Below are 22,266 nucleotides of genomic sequence, written 5' to 3'. Positions count from 1 at the left end.
AAGTAAATATTGACGGTTAATAGAAATCACACACTATAGAAGTACTCTACGGACTCAATTCTAGATGAATAATCATGGGATAATTAGTTATAGCTAATACTTTATGATTAAAACAATTTCACAACTTAATTCTAGATTGTATCTTAGTATTATTTTATTTTGAAAATCGAACACCACCTACTAGTAATAACTATTTAATGGCTCATGATACGATTTCTTTTTATTGTTTAAACTTCTCTACTAATACTACTACGAATATTATAATACTATTTATTATTATTTCCATGGGAAACAACACGTTATTGTAACTATAGATTGTTTCATTAGAAAAGAGAAATAAAATATCGAGTAACAAATATAGAACCGTCCCTTTTGTCCAACTTGAAGAACGATAAATGCTAAGATGTGAACTACGAAGGTTCCTTCCGATTACGAATATAAATTATACTTCCACTTCAATTAAATTTTGTCAATTTTATTTTTAAAACGAATATTAATAAATACAGTACTATGTAAGGCCATGTTTGGTTGACGGGAAAGTAAAGTTGGCAAGAAAAATGATTCCTGAGAAAATGAATCACGAGAATATGATTCCTAGTAACTTCACTTTGCTGTGTTTGGAAAATATCAAGATTTTAAATTTATATTTAATTTAAACACCAAACTAAAAATATACTTATTATTTTTTATTTATAAAAAAGAATAATAATGTAAAATTCTTAATAAACTATTAATTACAAATAATAATAATTATATTATTATATTTATTATTACAATGAATAGTTTAAATATGGATTATCTATCATAATAGAAAATAATACATATAATTATAGTTTGAAATATTATACTCATTTATAATAATAATAATAATTAGTATTATAATTATAATTATAATATTTAAGGATGTTATAAGTGAATAAATTTAATAAATGAAAATTACACTATAACTTTATTGATTAATTATTAATTTATAAAAATAATAATTATTATTTATTATACGATTTATATTATATAATTATATTTTAATTATTTAATAAATTATTAATTATTATAAAATAAGTTATAATTATGATAATTTTAATCATAGTTATTTATTTCTAAAATTAAGTAGTATGATTTATATTTTTAAATTGTTTTTAAAACATTCTAAATAATAATAATAATAAAAAAAAACTATACTATATTGCATTATATATGTAAGAATCCTAAAACTGGGAAAAAGAATAACTAAGAAAAGTTAGGATTCAGAATCCTGGAAAATTGTACTAACTTTCCTTATTCTCGGATTCTGATTACTTTCCCAGTTTGATTAAAAACTGAAATAAACACATGAATTTAAAATTTAAGGAATCAGATTACTTTTCCAGATAGAATCCTGGCAACCAAACATGAAGTGTATAAAGGAATGGGGAAATAGACTCACATTTATTGTAGAGATATTATATTTAGTGTAAATATTAAAATATTGATATATTTTAATTTTTTTTTGCAAGTTCAATTTGAAGTTTCGCTGTTAGCTCTAATATTTAATTAAATCTACTTCAAAAAATACTTTGATGTTTAGATATTTGGTAGTAGTAGCAGCAGCAGCAGATGCGGACCTAAGTGGTGTTCTGGGGACTCTTGGAACCCCCAACTTTTTATTTTAATTATATATTTCCTCTATCCCATATTTGTAGTAAACATTTAGTTGTGGCACGGGTTGTAAGGAATTGGTGGAGTGTGTAATTAATGAAGTGAGAGATGGAGTGTGTAATAAATGAAGTTAGATGATGAAGTGTGTAATAAATGAAGTGAGATGATGGAGTGTATAATAAATGAAGTGAGTTGGTTGAAGGTGGGTTCCTCTTTGACTTTTTGGTTTTTTATTTTTGTTTTGATTTATTTTAATATAGATAATGGCATTTGAGTGTAATTTTAGTGAATAATAGGGTAAAATTTTATGTGCAAATATGGTAAATTCTAAATGTTACTCCAAATGTGGGACGAACTTTTAGAGCATCTCCAATGCTATTAGGCCAGCCATAGGCCAACCACTCTCTCTCCCTGCCACGTCAGCAGCACTAAAAATCCACCTGCCACATCATATTTAGTCCAGCCATAGGCCAGCCGCAAAAAAAATAATTCAAAATATACTACATTTTACGGAATTAAAATTACGATTAAATTACGAAATTAAATTTACGAGACATATACGGGAAAACTCATTAATTGCATTTAAAAAGGTACATAGATAAAAAAAAAATTACATTTAAAAAGGTACATAATAAAGAAAAAAAACTATCGCTGTGCAGTCCTCCGTGCCCACAACTCTTCAATTATATATCTTTTTGGAGTTGAATATGAGCATCCACTTGGCGCATGTTGGCAAATTCCTTGAGGCGGCCGGCTTCATCGAGAGGTACCCCCTGTCGTACACTAGGGGTGGCCGTTCGTGGCTTGGACCGGCTTCATCGTCATTGGCCCAACTAGTCAGTTGTACGCCTTCGTCTTCGACGATCATGTTGTGCAGGATAATGCAGGCGTACATTATTTGGGATACGCATGTGACATCCCACAAACGCGTTGGACCCTTAATTGCCGCCCATCGAGACTAGAGCACACCAAATGCGCGCTCCACGTCCTTGCGCGCCGACTCCTGTCGTTCCGCAAAGTAGGCCTTCCTTTCATCACTTGTTTTCCTGACCGTCTTCACAAAGACAGGCCACCGAGGGTATATCCCATCCGCCAAGTAGTAGCACATATCATGCCGGTTGCCGTTGGCCACAAATGAGACGGCTGGACCGACGCCCTGGCACTTCTCGTTGAAGAGGGGAGACGAGTTCAGGACGTTGAGGTCGTTGTTCGACCCGGCTATCCCAAAATACGCATGCCAAATCCACAGCCGGTAATCAGCTACGGCCTCGAGGATTATCGTAGGATTTTTTGACTTGTAGCCGGTTGTGTAGGCCCCCTTCCAGGCAGTCGGACAGTTCTTCCACTCCCAATGCATACAATCTATGCTGCCTAACATCCCGGGGAACCCATGCTTCTCCCCGTGCATCTGCATCAAATTCTGACAATCTTCGGGAGTAGGGCTTCGAAGGTACTGCTCACCGAAAATGTTTATCACGCCCCCACAGAAATTCTTCAGACATTCCAGGGTTGTCGACTCATCGATGTGGAGGTACTCATCCCACATGTCTGCCGCGCCTCCGTAGGCTAACTGCCTGATTGCCGCCGTGCACTTTTGAATAGGGGTGTGGCCGGGTCTGCCAACCGCATCGTGCCTGAAGAGGAAACACAGATATCGACGCTTTAATGCGACAACGATACGCATAAACAACTCCCTGCGCATTCTAAAACGCCGCCGGAACATGTTGGCGGGAAACCGCGGGTTCTCTGAAAAGTAGTCGTCGTACAGCCGCTGATGTGCAGCGGCGTGATCCCGATCAATCACTGCTCGACGGTGGATAACCGGTGGAGGGCGAGGTATCGCCTGCTGTTCCACCCTACGCATGTACCGCTCCATCTCGCGATTCATATAGGCCTCCATAGCCTCGTTCATCCTCCGTTCGTACTCCTCAGCATCCCCACCACTACCACCACTGCTACCACCCGCGTTACTCATCGCTCGATGATGCTCTTGTACAGAAAGTTAGAGAGAGAGAAAACTCATTAAAACAAGCGGTGCAAATGAAAATGAAACTAAAATCGCGTTTATATAGGTTTAAAAAAAAATTAAAATTAAAAATCGTCGCTGGCCGATCGGGCCGCCACAATGGCGGCCAGCGCATCGGCCAGCCACACGCAATCGGCTAGCCTTGGCAGGTTTTTTCACCGAAAATCGGCTGGTCTACTCCAATGGTTCGGCTAGCCACGTCAATCAGCTAGCCGGTGGCTAGCCTACCATTGGAGATGCTCTTATGCAAAATGTTACTATAAATCTGGGACAGGGAGAGTATATTAATAGACGAAAATAACAACACATGATGTAGGAGAGTTGGTGGGCAACAATCTCTCGTAAACTTGAGGTCAGCTGTTCGTACTAGAGCTGGGCATTGTGTGCTTATTTCGTGCTCAACAGTTATGTAGTTTATTTTAAATTTTTTCACTTTTAATAAATTTTTTTACTCCTTCATTTATATAAATATTAAGTAATGATATTTATAACCTAAAATAAAAATAGGGAGGCATTGTGGGTGGTTTTTTCATGCTCAACAGTTATGTAGTTAGTTTATTTTATATTTTTTCACTTTTAGTATTTTTTTTACTTCTTTATTTGTATAAATATTAAGTAATGATATTTATAACTTAAAATAAAAATAGTACTCCCTATGTTCTATGTTAATAGAGTACTTCCTTCGTCCCAAGGAAGATGACCCCTTTCTTGGGCGGCACGAGATTTTATGCAATTTTATTTTGTGTGTTGAGAGGAGAGAGTAAAGTAAGATAGAGAGAATAAAGTAAAGATAAAGATGTTTCCATTTTATGTAATGAGTCATTTTAGTTGGGACAAACTAAAATGGAAAGTGGGTCATCTTCAATGGGATGGAGGGAGTAATATTTTTTTTTGAACATTCCAACATAGTATTAAAGTCATTTCTATATTTGGTAAAAATCAATACACTATCCTCATACTTTTTTCATACTATATTTTACTTTATTATTTCTTCATTTCCCTACTTTATTCTCTCCACTTCACATATTTAATATCTATTTCTCAATCTTCGTGCCGAAAGATATTCCCTCTATTAATATAGAATGGGGGAGTAATTATTTAGGGTTCATACATTAATATTAGTAAATATAATTTGAAACTTATATTATTTATTTTAAAATAAATATATTTCTTAATTATTTCGGTGATGCCAATAATATCATATGCAACAATTATTAACTGTAGTTTGCATCTCCCACTAGAAAAATTATGCGTCTGCCACTAAGTAGCAGTATAAAAAATTCTAATAATCGCGTCGGCTATGTATTTGAGGCACCAAAATAAATAGCAGCCCAGCTGCTTGGCCCTCCAGATATAAAAACAACTTGAAATGCAGCCCAACATACGTAAAATGGGCCACCCATTCATTATTTTGCGGCCCAACAACTTAGAGGAAAGCCAGCAGCTTTTCTTCTTCCCGTCACCCTCCGAACGCCGACACGACGTGGGAGGGACGGGCGACGGCGACGTGATGTTGTTGTGATGTTAAAATATACAGAAATATACATTCTTCGATTACTCCCTCCGTCTCAGATAATTTGGGACACTTTGATCCGACACGGGTTTTAAGAAATCTAATGGAAAGTGAGTTGAAAAAGTTGGTGGGCCGTGGGTCCTACTTTTAAAGTATTAGTCTTATAATAAAATGTGAGTAAAAATGAGTTAGTGGAATATGAGGTCTACTACCAAAAATGGTAAAAGTGAAGTGGGACAAATTATATGGGACGGCCCGAAATGAAATACTGGGTCAATTATCTGGGACAGAGGGAGTACTATTTAGGTTTTTCACAAATTGGCTTTTTTCTAATTCATGGCTTCCCCTTTCCTACACGACCTTATTTGGCTGATTGGATATACATTCTTCGTTTTTTGTTTATTTTTAATTTCGTATTTGTGAATTTATTTGCACGGCTAGAACGTTGGTTAGACTATTGTTAATAATCTATTGCTAGGTTGTTGTTTGTTTAGCCTATTACTAAGCTGGGAGGGGTATACTGATGTAGCATGAGGAGTTTTTGGCTAGGCTATTGTTAGGGCTTTCCTATTTGGGATGTTGTAAGGTTCTAAGAGGATCCACAATAGTGGACTAGCGCGCGGACTAGCTACTAGTCCACTATTGCGATCGGCTAGCGGGCGACGGACTAGCGCGAAGGACGACCTCTCGCCGTCACATATGGTGCTAGTCCGCTATTGTGGGCTCCCGACGGATTAGCACACAAACTAGCGATTTTTCATTTTTTTTTTCTTTTCAAAACTCTATATAAACGGCTCATTGCAGTTCATTTTCATTTGCACCACTTGTATTAACGAGTTTCTCTCTCTCTCTACTCTCCTATTCAAGATAAATGGAGCACGACAATGACTCTCCAGCCACGAGCGAATCGCAAACCCCGACGTTCCCCGTGAGTGGTGGGGTGGTCAGGAATCCTACCGGGATGGCCGAACTATTTTTTTTTTAATTACGTATGTTTTTTTTTTAATTTATATAAAATGGTTGCATTTTCCTTATATTCGTGTCGAAATTTTATTTCCTTATTTGTGTGAATTTGTGATTTTGTTTGTTGGGATGTTCTGGTGCTAGTCCCAGTGCTAGTCCACTATTGTAATTTGTGCACTGGAATGTTCTAGTAATGTGACAGTGCAATGACTAGTTTTAATGACGTGGACACGTAGTAGGAGGTATTTTTGGCTAGTCCCTGTGCTGGTCGTCAGTTAGTCCGGTCTACTATTAATACTCTAAACAATTGGTTAGCTATTTTCAGTCAACCTGACTTCGTTAGTAAAAAACAAATGAATTTACAAGTAGACATAGTGAATGCATATACGTGACAGCCTGGTAGAGTTATCATATCCCATAGCTCTTCTAGATATCAACTCCCATTCTCCAAAACCCTTTTATTTACTCCATCCAAATCGCTCAATGCAAAATCTCTTAGCTCAAAATTGATTTCTTCTTCCCATTTATGGGTCAAAACTGTATCCAAGAATCGGCAAGGTTCACCATTTTTGCTCGTTATCAGGTACTGGCAAAATTTTTGTGCTTCAAGATTTGCTTTTCGCAAATCCCTAATTTCTTCTTTCTTATTCATGCAGCTGAGCCCGGGGGAATATGCTAACTCGGGATTGCTTTTGAAGTGAGGTTAGAATATTGCTTTTCATGGAAATGAAGACGTTTGCTTATTTATTTCTGTATTCGATTGATTTACATTTTGAATTTGAGGAAATCTTTTCTACAGTTTTGGATGATGGGTTTGTTTGGGTTTCCTTATGTGGAGTTTGAGGTGGATTTTAGTTCTAAGGACGTTTAGTCTTGTGATTGCTGGTTTCGAATTAGTTGCTACCAATGCAGGTTGTGTTAACAATTCCATGTATTAAGTTTTTTTGGATGGTTGACATTTTTCTTTCAGGATTTTGCACAGACTGGTTTTTTCGTTAAATTCGTGTAAATTACATGTGCAGTGACATGAATCTTTCAATCACCTCGCCAGCCAGTAAGCTTTTTAGGGTTCAAACATATATAGCAGACAAAGCTTTTCCTTCCGGAAAAATTCTAATGTCATCCTTTGGCTTAGAGCTGTTCCAATTTGGTGGTGTGTTGTTAGAGGATAAAGCGCTTGCTCTTGCTCTGTGTCTGTGTATGTCAGACACCAGTCACTTGTGTGACTGGTTGTGGTTGTCTGTTTTCTTGCATGTAGAATGTTCCCATTCTATTACTACTTGTTGGAGTAGTTGGTTTATCAACATTCGGTCTACAAATTGGCAGACCATGAGTCCCTAGGTGGTTTTAAACTTCCAGTTCTTGCTCACTTAGTGTCTGGTTCCAGGGAGGTTTCCTGTTAGCCTCCATTTGTTTAATTAGTTTCTGCTACCTAGAAGAATAGCTGAACTACATGTATAATGAAAGACTGATTTGCTGCTACTATTTATGGAAAGGCAGGAATTGTTCTAGCACTTGTCTAGAACTAGAACTATTTTAGCCAACTTGTTTATCTTGTACCTATAGTTATGGGTCTGGATCTAAAGATACAAGTAAAGGCAAACACTTGTATTCCTTCATGTTTTTGCACACAAATTGCCTTCTTGTTACATTTGATATGTTATGCCGTATTCAGTCTTTATTTTTAAGATGCGGCCTTTGTTCCCTCATAGCTTCTGAATCCTGCTTTTTTGGATATACAACTGGATTCTTCTTGCATATGTTATCAGTGACTGTTGGTTTTTTGGTTACCACTTCCTGGTCAAGGATATTGGTGCCACTGGGACATCTGGCTCCGAACTGGATATTAATCACAATGTCTCTTTTTGTTCCAGGTTAGGAAAATGATCCTGACAAAGCAATACCGCTGCGTACATTCTCCAAGTTGTGCTTGTACAAAAGGTCACCTTAGTGAAGAAATCATATTTTTAGTTTTTAACCATTTAAATTGGAACCCAAAATTGATTGCAGCACTTTCTTGTGCTTGCAAATGGTTTGATGATCTTGCCAAACGTGTTCTTTGGAAGGAATTCTGCAAAACTCGAGCTCCTAAGATGATGCTTGATATGCAGTCAAGTGGGAGTCATAGTGTAGATGGAAACTGGAGAGCTCTTGGTAAGCTGCTCATATATTGTTCTGGATCGCGCAAGGATGGGCTGTTCAGTAGTAGTCACATTCCAGGTCATTTTGTCTACCGTACACGCTTCTCAAGGACATCAGGGAAGAGCTTTTTGCTACCACAATGCAGAACAGATGTCTTGTACGTATCAGATCCTTGTGAGCACCTTGACCAGGGGGATGATGGTGATGTGGGATTCTTTCGTGGAATATTCAAATCTTTTGCTACTTCAAAGGCCAGGAAACTGCTCATAAACAGAAGCGCTCCACTACATCCAACTGAGATCTGCCCTTACTGTAAGGCAAAGCTATGGAACATGCTCGCGGCAAAGATGATACCATCGAGTGCTAGCTGCCGGTTGGGTGCTTATGATGATTGCATCGAGTACTATGTTTGCCTTAACGGACATGTGCTTGGGATTTGTACCCTCTTGCCCTTGTCGGACACCGATGAAGCATCAGAAGAGTGAGGCATGATTAGAGGCCAGGTAGGCTTTGCTACTTGAATCTCATGTTCAGTTCTGTATTAGACAGTTTTGACTTGTTGTTTGTAGCTAATAAGAGTGCATTTTCTTTCATGGTATATAGGGTGGAAAACATATATTTGCTCCTTTTCTACTCTTTCACATATTTTTTAGAGTAAATAAATTGTCCAGAAAATGTGTTTACCGGTATCTCTATTTTATTTCAGCAGGTGTCACAGACTTGATGCGTAATGGTGGCTGCTACAAATTGTATTTGCTCAGCTGGCCACACAAATGATTGTTAACTACTCTATCTAGCCCATTGTTTGTACATTTTAATGGAAGTGCAGCTTGAGAGTTTGTAATATACAAGTGCTTGTCTTCAATTAATTTAAACGACTCTTAACTTGAGGGGAATTATTGGTGTGGCAATAGGGGTGAAAACACTTGGACTTGGCTTCTAGAATCTACGTCGGAGACCGCTCCTGATCCCAACTTTCTAAATACAAGCTTCTGCTGAGGCAACTGGCCATTGAACAATATAGCATGCTCATCTTTCAAGTCTCCTCGCAAAATCCCCTTGGCTAGCTCGTTCTCTACGTATTGTTGGATCACAAGTTTCACTTTGGATCATATCCCAGACAACCCAGCAATTATATTGCACTGTCACTCACCTCTATCAGTATCTTCCGATCTGCTTAGCACTCTATCCAACTGTCGACAACTAAACTAACAGATACTAGTCCAATTTTCATCGCCAAATGAATGAGGGATGTAGCCTTTGGGTTCAACTATAGATAGTGGACTAAGCTCCTCCTTTCAGTAAAATCCTAATGCCATCCTTTGGATTAGAGTTGTTCCAATTTGGTGGTGTGGGCCTAGAAATGACTCCATATCTTGGCATTTCATCGTATTTCATGTTTTCTATAATACACCTATTCCATATATTTTTTATGATAGACAAGTAAAAATTTCATTAAACCAGCATTTTATGGCCTTCATGCCACATTTCTTGACATAAACCACCATTTTTGACGGTTTATTAAATGGACGGAGATGGGCTTACGTTTTTTCACAGGCTTTTAGCTAAATCTTGGTAACTAAACAACTATGAATGTCATAAAAACTCTTTGCTTGGCATTTCATGTCCGCAGTTAATAAGGTGCAAAGTCCACAAATCTATTGCTTGTATAAATACTAATGAAGGGCATTTCTATCTTTTTCTTCTTACAAGGAAATGCTCAACCTGCATAACAGTGTCTAAGATATTGGCTCGACCTATAAAAGCTCAACCTGTGCATCCATTATTGGTTCAATGACAAGCAAGAGAGAGAAAGAGACTTCAGAATCTCTCCACCAAGAACAGCTGTGGCAGCTGCCACACCTGACCTATTGAAATAGTGCAAGAAAAACAATATCCGCCCACCTTTTTGTACGCAACTACAAAGGCACATCGTGCACATGGATAGCTATGCTGCCCTGTGCTAAATAGTATTGTGGCCAGTTCAAGGAACAACTAAAACTTACAGCACATACAAAGCAAAAATGAAATTGGATCCAAGAACTAAACCATTTGCCCATTCAGCAACTGTAAATGTCTTATTTCCAAAAGACAGTGTATAAATCCTCAAACGAATTAAGACAGTGATATCAGCAACTATAATGGTTGCGAGAAATGCCTGATATCTGAACACCTGAATCTAGACTGAGTATGATTTATGAGGACTTCACATTTGACCATCTGCTTTCTAAGAACCAAGAATTTCACATGTCTCCTTGTTGTTCCTAACTCCATTCCCTTATCTGTATTCAATCATTAAACAAGAATCAAGTTTTCCATCAACAGAACATTTTTGTAAGTGAATAAAAACGTTACTAACCAACCTGGAATACGTGGAATTTTGCTTCCGGAGCTGCATCTCATAATATCACACAGCCACATTTATTCTGCTTTGAATCACTTAGCATTTTCTTCTCTGTGCCAAGATGAAAACAGTGACATACTTTAACGAGACGTGACATGGAAAAGTGGAAGGAAGAGAAGGCAAATGAGAGTGATTTTTCGCACAAATTGCAAACTGATCAAATGTTATTATTGTATTTGTACTCCATTTATGAATTCTCAAACAATGTTAGACCGAACCTTTCTCCTTGGCCGGAGGTTGAACAACGACATGCATGGTCGTTACTCCACCTGGAATATCATATAATGGGCCCCTGCATTCTCCTAAAGTTATGCTGTTCTCTAATATTCTCCCTCCGCTAATCAACTTGATGTCTTTCACTGTAAGTGGACCATTTTGTTTATCTGTTTCAAAGATACATATTAATATCAGTAGTAATATGATAGCTAGAAATTATTAGAATTGCCAACATTCATAACACTTCATATTATCATTTTGAGACAGATCAAACTTTTTTACAGCATTGTGAGATGCTTACAACATAATGACTATGGTGTTATTACAATGCAAATGCAAGTGACAAGATGCATTCCCTCATATCTCTAACTGTATTTGTTCATCAACTATATTGTCGACACTTCCAGGAGTCATAAATATGAATTTTTGGGTGCATTCATGCACATCTTTTACGATAATAAAGAGGTCCCTATAGGCTAGGCTTTATCTATATCTAGAGCCATACACATTTTTGGAAGGTCCAAACTCTAGACCTTAATCATAAAATATCAGTCCGGTAATAAAGGCATACAAGGCTTATCATATCATGACTAGAGTTACTAAATTCCTGATCTTTTAAAGTAAATAAGATATAAATCATTCTCTAGTCTTAATTGAAAAGACTGAGGAAGTCATAGATCAAGATTTCAGTTTCTCCTTGAGGGATACAGAATATGAGGTTAACTACTACACATACATAACTATCTCAACTTTGGAAACAACCCACATTAAAGATTTGCAGCTACATGCCCCATCAAGTGCACATGTAAATTCCAAATTCTAGCACAACCGCAACCAAAAAAAAAGGGTAAAGTGGGCTCTTAATTTCAATCGTAGGAGCAACATAGCTAAAAAGCAAATCAATGGAAACCACAAATACACACATAGAGAATCATATCTATTTGAAAGCTTTATCTACCTTTAGGCCACTGAGATATGATATTTTCCTTCATGGTGGCAACATTCGTTGCTATTGGAAAGCTTTTTGGGCCAATATCTGATCCATCGATCAGCCTAAACTTGATCTCTAACTGTTCTTGTGCTCCAGACATCTCCAGATCAGACCCCACTCTTGTAGTTGAGAATTAACACCAATTATTCACTCCACGAAATCACGAAGCAATCTATCAAGAATTAACTATAGGTATTGAAATATTTGCTTCTCCTGCTGATTCACAACAGCAGCACCCCCAATTCTGGGCAGCTGATATTGGATTATTCGATTAAACGCAGGAACATTATATCAATCCCTATCAAAGAATGTCAATGCATGATTAACTGAATGCACTAATTCATCACTTCGATTCAAAATAGCAAATTCAAGAATACGTAAAACTAAACTGACACATAAAAGCTAAATAAAACCGAAGCTAATTAACTGACACCAGAATCTAAACCAGCTCTTTTACAATAAACCCTTTGGGATCAAGATTATTTGCTCTTTCTATGTCCAGATTCAACAAAGATCGTGGAAATCTTTATTTTAATTCCACTTTAAGATCGAATTTATCGAAAAGTCGAAACCCCAAAACTAATGAAGAAAAAAAAATTAAATTCTACTGGATTTCCATATATCATCAGAATCCCAAAATTCAAATTCATATGTAGTAGAAAAAAGAATTGCAAAAGCAACGTACTTGATGTGGGATCTGCTTCCTTTGAAATTGGTGTAGAAGAAATTTAGTTTCCAAGAAACAACGAATCCAGTAAGTGGGAAAGGAAGAAGAACAAGTTGCAGTAGGTTCTCAACATATGGAAAAGGAGAAGCGGCCAATGGATTAAATGTTAATGAAGTAATTAAATGTTTCTATTCAACTTTAATTGGTGGAAGTTTGACAATTGACATGGATGTGGATCTATGAATATAACCTATCAAATTCATTTCTAAATTTTCATTTATGTTAATATTACCAAATTTTATATTTTAATTTTGATTTAATTTTCTTTATAATATTTTCTTCACATGGAAATTAAAGCCACATATGTTTCCTTTTTAACTTTTAGAAGATTGTCATATGATTATCTATTAAAGTGCCTTTGCTATAATTATTTATTATAAGATTAGTTGCGATATTATTTAGTTGAAGGGATAATTATAATTTTTCAAACTAAAGAGGATAAGTGGTTATGAATATTGTTAGGGCGTGTTTGATAAGTTAATAATATCAAGATAGAGAATTATATATGGACATTTTGAATTGTTTGATATCATAGTTAAGCTTAACTCAAAGCCCAATATAAGATAAGGGTTCTTTCCAATCTTACCAAAATTATAACTTTAACCATGTTTATGTAACCCACCAATTTATCAAGTTAAGAGCATCCACAATGGATGCCCGATCGCGCGTCCGATCGGCCGAGATCGGGCTCCGGCGTGGTCGGGCATCCATTGCAGGCCTCGGTCACGACCAATCGCCCGCCCGATCGATCGGGCGTGAGATTGGGCACCCATTGCAGAGGCTCGCCCGAGCCTGAGCCCGATTTTTTTTTTTTTTTATAAATTATTTAACCCTAATTTAAACCACTATAAATACTCCATTTTCGTCACTTTTCACACACCAAACCTTTCACTTTCTCTTCTATATTCTCTCAATATCCACACTTTCAACAATGGATCTGAGTTAATGCCCAAGCCCGAATAATGTCGACGACGATATGCCGATGTTTGGAGGAGGCGGCGGTGGCAGCGGCGCCCGGTGGCCCGGCCACGAAGACTACCGGGTTGAGACGCCCGGATCTGTAGGATCCACTTTCGTCTCCGACTCTGAGTTCGATCCGTTCTTCAGCACCGAGGAGTATCGGGTTGAGGATATGGAGCCTAGTTGTGGGCAACCTCCTGCCCCTGTGCGGCCCCCGCCGAAGAAAGGGAGGAAGAAGATGGCGCAGAAAGAAAAGGCGCCATCGGTCCTAGTCCCACTCCCACACGACGAGCCGAACGAGGAGTACGCAACAGGGCGTACTGACTACGAGTTGGATGAGTACCTGAAGGTGGCTCAGTGTTTGGTCGATGTATCGGAGGATTCGATAGCCTCCAACAACCAGACTTCGGCCAGGATGTGGGATCGCATTGAGGAACACTACAACGAGGTGAAACCGAAGTGGGCGTTCAAGGTTCAGCTGCGCAAGTGTTGGGATCGGACATTCGTTCCTTCGTCCAGAGAATGTGGGAAAAACTCCGAGCACATTTGTCTTGATATCAATAGACCTCCGGCGCGGGTTTGAGACTATGGCATGGGCCGGCTCGCCGTCTAGATGCGCGGTGAGCGAACCTATCTCCGGATCGGGGTCCACTATGTGTGCCATATTCACGTCCTCCTCTTCCTCAGTCTCGGATTGCTCTGTTTCGGTGGACGACTTCGGGTCCTCTTCTCCTGATGAGTTCCACTCCTTCTCACTTTTTGATTCGAACGGAAATGAGTCCTTCGTCCTTAAACCTGATCTGGTGGTGATGGTAGGCGTAGACTCCTTGACTCGCCACTTGTATTGACCGCTCCCTGACCCAGATGAACTAGCCCAACTTCCTGAATGGAAGCCTGCGTTCATAAATTGTCAAGGAGAACAAAAATAACAAAAATTAAATCATTTACACCAAATCTTTAAACGCAATAACAATATACGCCATACTTCCCCGGCAACGGCGCCATTTGAAGATACGTAGTGTGGGTCACTGTGTGCACAGAAAGAAATAACAGGTTTCCTAGGTCCAGCAAATCCGCTAGATCACACGGTCTAGGAACTCACTGGTCGTTGGAAAATCCTGATCGTCGGACACACAGAGCACTTCTTCAAAAACCCTCAACCACTTATACTAAAACCTAGCACAGGGAAGTAGGGATCGATCCCACAGAGATGGATGCGTAATAATCATGCTCAAGGATTTGGGAATTGTTTTTGGGTTGGCTGCTGCCACGCATTTTTTTTGGGTTGAAGAAATCAAACTAAACTTGGAATTTTAAACTGCTACGCTAACAGCCAGATCTAGGCGAAACAACAAAAGCATGCACGTAAACTAGAACCGAAACAATCACTAGATCTGAGAGACTATTCTAAATTACCTAGATCTGGGAAATAAACCGACGGTGGGGACCATAACTGAAAAAGCAGAGTACGGACGAAAAGCTAGAAAAACAACTAACTAAGGTACTAACTAACAGCGACATCATCTTCTTCAACCAATTTGCATAAAAACTCAGAAGAAACAGGTATGAGCATAATCGGAAACAGAGCAGACTGGATTTTAACGATTAAATAAAGAACAATTAAGAACTAAACAGATCTACGGATGCTAGACGAAGTAAAACAGAAAGTAAACAGAAAACTCAAAATCCATGCATAACTCGACTTCCCCTGTTCAAATCCAACCTTGGATGCTAAATCCACTCCGGATCCAAGCATCCGACACAAACTCCAGCAAAAAAAAAACATTCCATAACTTCAGATTCAACCAACAACCTCCGATCAACAACAACACCGCAGATCTACAGCCAAATTCCCCAGATCGAGCACCAAAGTGACAGAAACAGAGATCAACATGCAACTCGCCGAAATAAAAACTCTTAACAGCAGGATCAACGTAGATCAACACGAAATAACACAAATATAACGAAAACTAAGAAATGCATGGATAATTAGTAATATCAACAACCAAATCGACTTCCAAAAGTGAAGTTCGAACGAAATAGAGTGCAAAAGAACCGAAAGTAAATAGATTGTGTCTTCGCCCTCACGTGGACGGTGTTACGACGGAATTTCTCTGAAGATTTGACCCCTTGAAACCTAAACTACCCCAGAACTCCCATTTCCAAGTGTGTGTGTGTGTGAGCTAAGAGTGAAAAAGTTCTTCTTTTTTTTGTGTGTTGCATGCTCCTCTATTTATGGGCGTTGAAGTGGGGCCCAGCGAGGTATAGATAGACTTTGTTGCCCTCAGCTATTGACTCCCTTCTTCTAGCCTTCTTTTCCTTAAATTCTGCCCACTTCTCCTTCATTCTTTCGCTAGTCCGTTCCCTCCAGCATCTCCTAGATCTAGTGATTCTGTCAAACACCTGGCTTAGAAACTGTGTTAGACCCAGAAAAATATAGTGCTTTTCACATATAACCGATGCATGAAATTAGCCTTATCAGTCCACATCAACAACTTCTGCTATATCTACAACAGGAACAGGGACGGAAGAGCTAGCGGTAAGAGCATGGAGGATGTCCTCAACAAGTCGTTGTCCGAGTACCAACGGCAGTTCGGGCAGTTCAAGCTGTACAATGTTTGGCTGATCTTGAAGGACAAGGGGAAGTTCAACGGAGGGATACGGGTTGGATCCTCGGCTCCGAAGCGGACGAAGAACACCGCCGCTGGCGATTACACGAGCAGCGGCCCATCTCCTCTGGATCTGAACGCTGAGCCGGAAGGGAGTTCCGGCATGCCTACGTCTACTTTTAGACGTCCCATTGGTACCAAGGCTGCCAAAGCCCAGGCCAAAGGGAAGGCGAAGCCGGGCGCGTCTGGATCAGCGGCCCCCCAGCAGGCTGCGCCTCCTCCATCTGTTCAGCTCATGGACAGGGCGATCGAGGAGTTTGGAGGTTATCGCGAGGTGGTTAAGTATAGGTTTATACTTGACGCCCAAAACAGCCTTCGTGAAGAAACCGATCCGGAAGCCTGACAGAGGACTAAGAATATGATCAAGAATTTGGCGCAGAGGTTGAATTTAGATGACTAGTTTGGTTTTTTCTTTTTTTAGTATTTTAGTTTTAATGTAGTTTTTTTTTATCTAAGTATGATGTAGTTCCAATTTTCTATTAAGTAATGTAGTTTTTTTTTTTTTTTTTTTTTTTTTTTTTTTTTTGCATTTGTGGTGTTTAAAATAATATATTTTGATATTTTATAGTAATTAAAAACAAAATTAAAAAACAATGATTTAAAATTGAAATGAAAAATGGATAAGAGATAGGGCATGCACTAGGGCTCCACCATTGCAGAAAGATAGGGCAAGCTGACGTGGCAACCACTAGGGCTCTCACTAGGGCTTCCACTAGGGCATCCATTGTAGATGCTCTAAGCCATATTATTTAATATGCTATACAAATTTAGATTATTTCTGTTCTATTAAACAACAACGAAAAAAAACCACATCTTTGCATAACTTGTCATGAAACCCATATTTTTTATCTTATTTTATATATCTTCTCATATCTCATCTTTTTTATCAAACGAGTCTTATATGAGATGGGATACAAGTTATACAACAACTCATTAGAGAATAGACCTAGGTGATGTTCAGTTAATACAACACAGTACTATACTTCCTCCGTACATGAAATATTGTTCAAATTTGATTCGGTATAGGTTTAAGAATGTATAGAAATTTTTTTTAAAAGTTACTGGAAGGGGGGTTCCATATTTATATATTAATTTTATAATATAACGTTGATAACTTTTTACGGATGGATAAAAGTAATAAAGCTGGAAAATATGTTACTAACAGAGTGAATATTGATTACCTATTTATAATGAAAATTTAAAATTATTTTAATTAGAGGGAGGAGTATGATAATATTTCAAATAAATTAGACTAATCTTGGTTGACTGCTACTTTGAATCTCCTTCCACTCTATATGGTCTTGTGTGCCTCGTTCGCCAACCAAAATTCGCTTCTCATCTCCTTCACTTCATACTCATTTTCTCCGCATTCGTGTCTGTCACCATCTGCTCCTAAATCGAGTTCCTTCAATCAGGTAATAGTCGATTTTATCCAACGAATTCAGATCATGCGACCTCATTTCATGATTTTGCTTTGCAACCTGATCAGTGGAAAAATGCCAACTTATTGCTCGCTTTTTTTTGATTGATCAGAAACTGTGCTTGTTTAATTGTTAGATTTTCCTAATGAGCTCTCCATTCGCTGTTACTGTTGCTTCCTAAGGTTTGCTTTTGATTTTTTTCACGGTTAGATCTGCTGGTTGAATCAGTAAAGCTGTCCATTTTTGGTTACTTTTTTATCTTCTACTATGAGATTTATGTGAAGCTGAGATATGTAGTCGCACATTTATGGTGAAACTATTATTAGGGTTTACGGTATGACAGAAAATTAAGTGATGGAAATATGATTTTTGTTCGATTCTTTTTTATTTTTATTGATTATTTTTTGCACTTTTACATGCTATCTATTTTGATGTTGATTTTTTGTTGTTGCACTAGCATGTGGTATTCCGCCAGTAATTAATTACGAATTTTTGTTTGTGGATATGTGCTTTATTGTTCGGTTTGGAGTTTGGTTGGGTTTTAGTTATTGCCGATATTTATTCCATTCACTTTCTGGTTCAGTAAACACTTGTAGAAAGTTAAATTTATAGGACTCTTCTCTACTTATTTTTTCATGGTAATCTTGAATGGAACATTTCCAAGTGATGTTTTTTCCTTAGTTTTCTTTTTTGAGCCCTCCTCAGGAATGACAACGCAAACTGAGAGTTCTCCGCGAGCTCCGAGTGCTCAAATGATTGGAGATGCCTTTGTTGAGCAGTATTACCATATTCTCCACCGTTCTCCTGAGCTGGTTTATCGGTTTTACCAAGATGCAAGTATGTTGAGTCGACCGGATCTTAATGGTGACATGAAAACTGTGACAACCATGAAAGTGAGTCAAGCTTTCATTTTCATTACTTGCTACATATCTCAGATATCTGAGTTAAGTCCCCTTACTCCTCTCTCTTTTGAATACAGCACAGCTGTTCCACTAATTCTTGCTGTGTCCATATAATATCCTATACTATATGAGATCGATTTCAGGTTTTTCCATGCATCATATAAGAGAAAAAGATTCTTACATTCTTGTAAAAATTGAGTGGAGATCAGATAACTGAAACGTGGAATCAATTAGGCTAGCCTTCACATCCTCTGTTTTCACCTACCTGAATTGCTATGACCTATGACTCAAGGCCCTTCTTTTGATCAATAAGTTTAGTTCTAGATAACCTAATTTAGTTATACTGTTTTTTAAGTTTAGCTTCTGATCAGCATGGGAGGTTTACTGAAGAGTATGGTGTTAATGCCAGTCTCATTTTTTACCAGTGCATAAATGACGAGATATGTAACTTAGACTACAAGAACAACAAGCCAGAGATAAAAACTGCTGATGCTCAGAGTTCTTTTAAGGAGGGTGTCATAGTCCTTGTGACTGGGTGCTTGACTGGAAAGGACAACATGAGAAGGAAATTCACGCAAACATTTTTCCTTGCTCCTCAAGACAAGGGATACTATGTTTTTAATGATGTTTTCAGATACGTGGATGAGAGTAAATCAGATGCTGTCTCAGATGTGGCTACTGTAGCTGATGACATCCCATCAAGTTCTTTGACACAACATCCAGGTTTTCACTTCTCATTCTAAAATCTGAGCAAAGATGACTTTTCAGGATGACTTTCTTATCTTTGCCAATTTGTTTTCAGAGCCTGTGCAGGTGGTTGATCTCCCCAAAGAAGAAAATATAACTTACACTGAGGGAACTAAGACTGTTAAGGAGAAAGTTAATGACCTAGTGATTGAAGAGAGAGTATCTAGCCACCCTAGAGACATTGTGGTGGAAGCTGAATCTTGTTCAAATGAGAATCATGCATTAGCAGAAGAACCAATTATTTCTGCATTCCACGAGGACGCTCCAAAAAAGTCATATGCTTCAATAGTTAGTTCAAAAACAAAGGGACCTGCCAAAGTTTATGTTCCTACTAAAGCAAGAGTAGCTTCTACAAAGACTGAGCAGCAATCTATTATTCCTGCTGCGGAGGCTTCAGTTTCTGAAGCATCAGAGAACCATGCAACTGTTAATGCCCCAGAAATTGATGATGCCCGGGATGAAGGTATTTTATCCTTTTTGGAGCTCTTTTGCAACATTCAAATGCAAGAGCATATAAAATGAGAAATCGGGATTAGGAAAACTTGATGGAAGCAAAGACCTCCATGATGTGTAGCCAACAGTTCAATAGCTGTCAATTCTTACTTGTGCCCTTATTTGATGAATCCATTGATTTTTTACGTTTGTTTCTTACAGTTGAAGGTCATTCCATATACATCCGGAATTTGCCTCTATATGTGACTGTTGCTCAACTTGAAACCGAATTTGCAAAATTTGGACCTATCAAGCAGAATGGGGTCCAAGTCCGCAGTAAAGAGGTTAGCCATAATGCAGGTTTTACTGCATTATTCTTTTCTTGAGCTAATACTGATGTTAGTATGTAGTATGTTAGTATGTTATTACCTATCTGGCATACATGCCACAGGGTGTTTCTTACCCCTGGAATCCATTTTACATCTATTTTTGGACAGTTTGTATAATATCTTACTCCTATCTTTGCAGCTACAAGGATTCTGTTTTGGCTTTGTTGAGTTTCAAGAATTCAGCTCCATGCAAAGTGCAATCAAGGTCTGTCTCTACAATTCTAGTTATTGTCAACAGTCCTCAAGAAAGCTTTTGCTCTTCAAAAACCAGCCTCCTTGGAGCTCTTATGTTGACATTTAATTTTGTTCTGGACCACAAAGGCATCGTTAGACTCTTTCTGCTATCCTTTTCTTACTAATGCAGTTATGCCTTTCTATCTCACGGCGTCATGATTTGAGGGTTTGAGCCATCTTATTCAATGAGAATCATGCAATTCTGACCTGGCAAAGAAGCTGTCTATATCAATCATCTTTACATCAACTCTTTATCTTATTGCCGTGATTTTTAGCTTCTGAACTTTTTCCCTTTTCATCGTTGCTTGTTCTGCGTTTAGCTTTAAGCATTGGAGCAGATATCGGGACTATAGAACATCTCCATCTTATCGTATCTCATTTCAAAACCCTATAGATGGAACTTACTAACTCTGCATGAAGTGAGATCCTAGTTATTTGGTGAAATAATTGATTAGTGATTTTCAAAGATTGCCAATTTAAAAAATCTATGCTAGAATGATTTTAATTCTCATTTAATCAGGAGTTGCAGCACACAGCACACTCATGAATTGAAAACAATGTGATGTTTTTTCCTCCTAGAAATGAGTACAATGGATGGGGGTTGTTGCAACATTAAATTAAAATACTGCATCACAGTGCTTTTCTTGTTGATGTACAATTTTGTCTACTTTTGTTTTTTATTTCACCTTATACGTGCATTCTATGCAACAATTTTGCATATTCTCCGATCATTACACTCAATTGATCTGATGATTTTGTCCATGCTGTTAACAATTGGCGATCCTTCTAAGAATGGGAGAGGCTGAAGTGTTTGCATTCTATTATTCTTTCCTCTGAATGCTTCAAATGCACACTTGTTTATGATTTGGAAATTTTCTGAAGAAGAGTTAGCTTAACTTCTCTGTATTTGATGCTCATATTTTGCTTAGCTCTCCAATCAGTGGCCTATCATATACTATTAGTTATAGTGTGTTTTTTTGTTCTGGTAATTCATAATAAGAACTTGTAGATGATCTTTATAGTCCATGTTATAATGTTAACTATTCACATTTCAGGCTTCTCCTATAACTATTGGGGACCATCAAGCTACTGTGGAGATAAAGAGAACTACGACTCGAGGTGAGCCAGAACCATTAACTTTATATATTCTTCTAGTTCTATGCATGTGATACTTAATAAACTGAGATTGACATATTTCCTGTAGTAGGCAGCGCGAGGGGCCGTTTTAGTTCGTCCAGGGGAGGGTTTCGTAATGAAAATTTCAAGGGCCGTGGCAACTTCAGTGGTGGTCGGACCTATGTGAGGAGTGATAGCATCAGGGGTCGAGGAAATTTCAGCAGTGGGCGGAGTGGAGAAAGTTATCACCAACAGGGAAGAGGACAAGGCAGCCGTCGCCTCAGTCCAATTCAGAATGTAGCTTCAGCGTAGATTGAATGTGAGATATATGCCTGAAATATCAGATGTTACTAGTCCTTTTGACTCAGATTTAATCATAAATCAATTATCTTCTTGATTTGTTTGATATGAGTGTGGGGGCATGTTAGGGTGCCACCATCCCTTAAAATAACACCATACCACCCTTCCTAGCCAATCATTTGTACACGTGGATGAATAATAAGCTGCCACGTGGCAAAAAAATAAAATAAAAAAATCTGAAAAAGACGGCCAACAATTTGTTGGTCTTTATTCAGCAATTTTTCTTGTCCAGCAATATCCGACACAATATACAACAATCTATAGATTGTTGTGTAGTGTTTGTAATATTGTTGTGTAGCGTTTATAATATTGATGTATAAATGATGTCATGATGTCACTTTAAGAGGGATTGTCATTTTAACACAAATCTATATGAGTGTGTCTACAATTAATAATTCGATTAATATATCGTCAATACT

The 22,266-nt window shown here is 38.0% G+C and overlaps 3 protein-coding genes across 8 annotated transcripts; 2 read left to right on the top strand and 1 right to left on the bottom strand.

The window, feature by feature from the left end:
• The first annotated feature begins 6,572 nt into the window (after window positions 1-6,572).
• LOC125196476 (EID1-like F-box protein 2) lies at window positions 6,573-9,175 on the top strand. Of its 2 annotated transcripts, none has more exons than XM_048095008.2 (4): window positions 6,573-6,720; window positions 6,794-6,839; window positions 8,012-8,782; window positions 8,989-9,175. In XM_048095008.2, the coding sequence occupies exon 3, from the start codon at window positions 8,021-8,023 to the stop codon at window positions 8,762-8,764; it is 744 nt and encodes a 247-aa protein (XP_047950965.1). In that variant the 5' UTR covers window positions 6,573-6,720; window positions 6,794-6,839; window positions 8,012-8,020; the 3' UTR covers window positions 8,765-8,782; window positions 8,989-9,175. The 2 variants fall into 2 exon arrangements, with proteins under 2 accessions (XP_047950965.1, XP_088925839.1); XM_089069713.1 differs by having other exon boundaries at window positions 8,986-9,175.
• A 1,134-nt stretch (window positions 9,176-10,309) lies between these two features.
• Window positions 10,310-12,733, bottom strand: LOC125192398 (membrane-anchored ubiquitin-fold protein 2-like). Of its 3 annotated transcripts, none has more exons than XM_048089937.2 (5): window positions 12,576-12,733; window positions 11,858-12,188; window positions 10,902-11,066; window positions 10,643-10,734; window positions 10,310-10,561 (listed from the first exon to the last, which is right to left on the bottom strand). In XM_048089937.2, the coding sequence occupies exons 2-4, from the start codon at window positions 11,988-11,990 to the stop codon at window positions 10,679-10,681; spliced, it is 354 nt and encodes a 117-aa protein (XP_047945894.1). In that variant the 5' UTR covers window positions 11,991-12,188; window positions 12,576-12,733; the 3' UTR covers window positions 10,310-10,561; window positions 10,643-10,678. The 3 variants fall into 3 exon arrangements, with proteins under 3 accessions (XP_047945894.1, XP_047945895.1, XP_047945896.1); XM_048089938.2 differs by having other exon boundaries at window positions 11,858-12,009; window positions 12,576-12,728; XM_048089939.1 differs by having other exon boundaries at window positions 11,858-12,062; window positions 12,576-12,723.
• A 4,796-nt stretch (window positions 12,734-17,529) lies between these two features.
• On the top strand, window positions 17,530-21,895 carry LOC125196907 (nuclear transport factor 2-like). 3 transcript variants are annotated; one of them, XM_048095572.2, is made up of 8 exons: window positions 17,530-17,661; window positions 18,373-18,560; window positions 18,995-19,292; window positions 19,372-19,779; window positions 19,971-20,092; window positions 20,277-20,342; window positions 21,427-21,490; window positions 21,579-21,895. In XM_048095572.2, exons 2-8 carry the CDS (start codon window positions 18,375-18,377, stop codon window positions 21,797-21,799), a joined length of 1,365 nt encoding a protein of 454 aa, XP_047951529.1. In that variant the 5' UTR covers window positions 17,530-17,661; window positions 18,373-18,374; the 3' UTR covers window positions 21,800-21,895. The 3 variants fall into 3 exon arrangements, with proteins under 3 accessions (XP_047951529.1, XP_047951527.1, XP_047951528.1); XM_048095570.2 differs by having other exon boundaries at window positions 21,576-21,895; XM_048095571.2 differs by having other exon boundaries at window positions 18,349-18,560; window positions 21,576-21,895.
• The last annotated feature ends 371 nt before the right edge of the window (window positions 21,896-22,266 follow it).

Source organism: Salvia hispanica, chromosome 4 (genome assembly GCF_029641045.1).
Source record: "Salvia hispanica isolate PSC_SH4W2 chromosome 4, Shi_PSC_v1, whole genome shotgun sequence".
NCBI classification, from domain to species: Eukaryota; Viridiplantae; Streptophyta; class Magnoliopsida; order Lamiales; family Lamiaceae; genus Salvia; species Salvia hispanica.
This window is presented reverse-complemented; position numbering and strand designations above follow the sequence as displayed.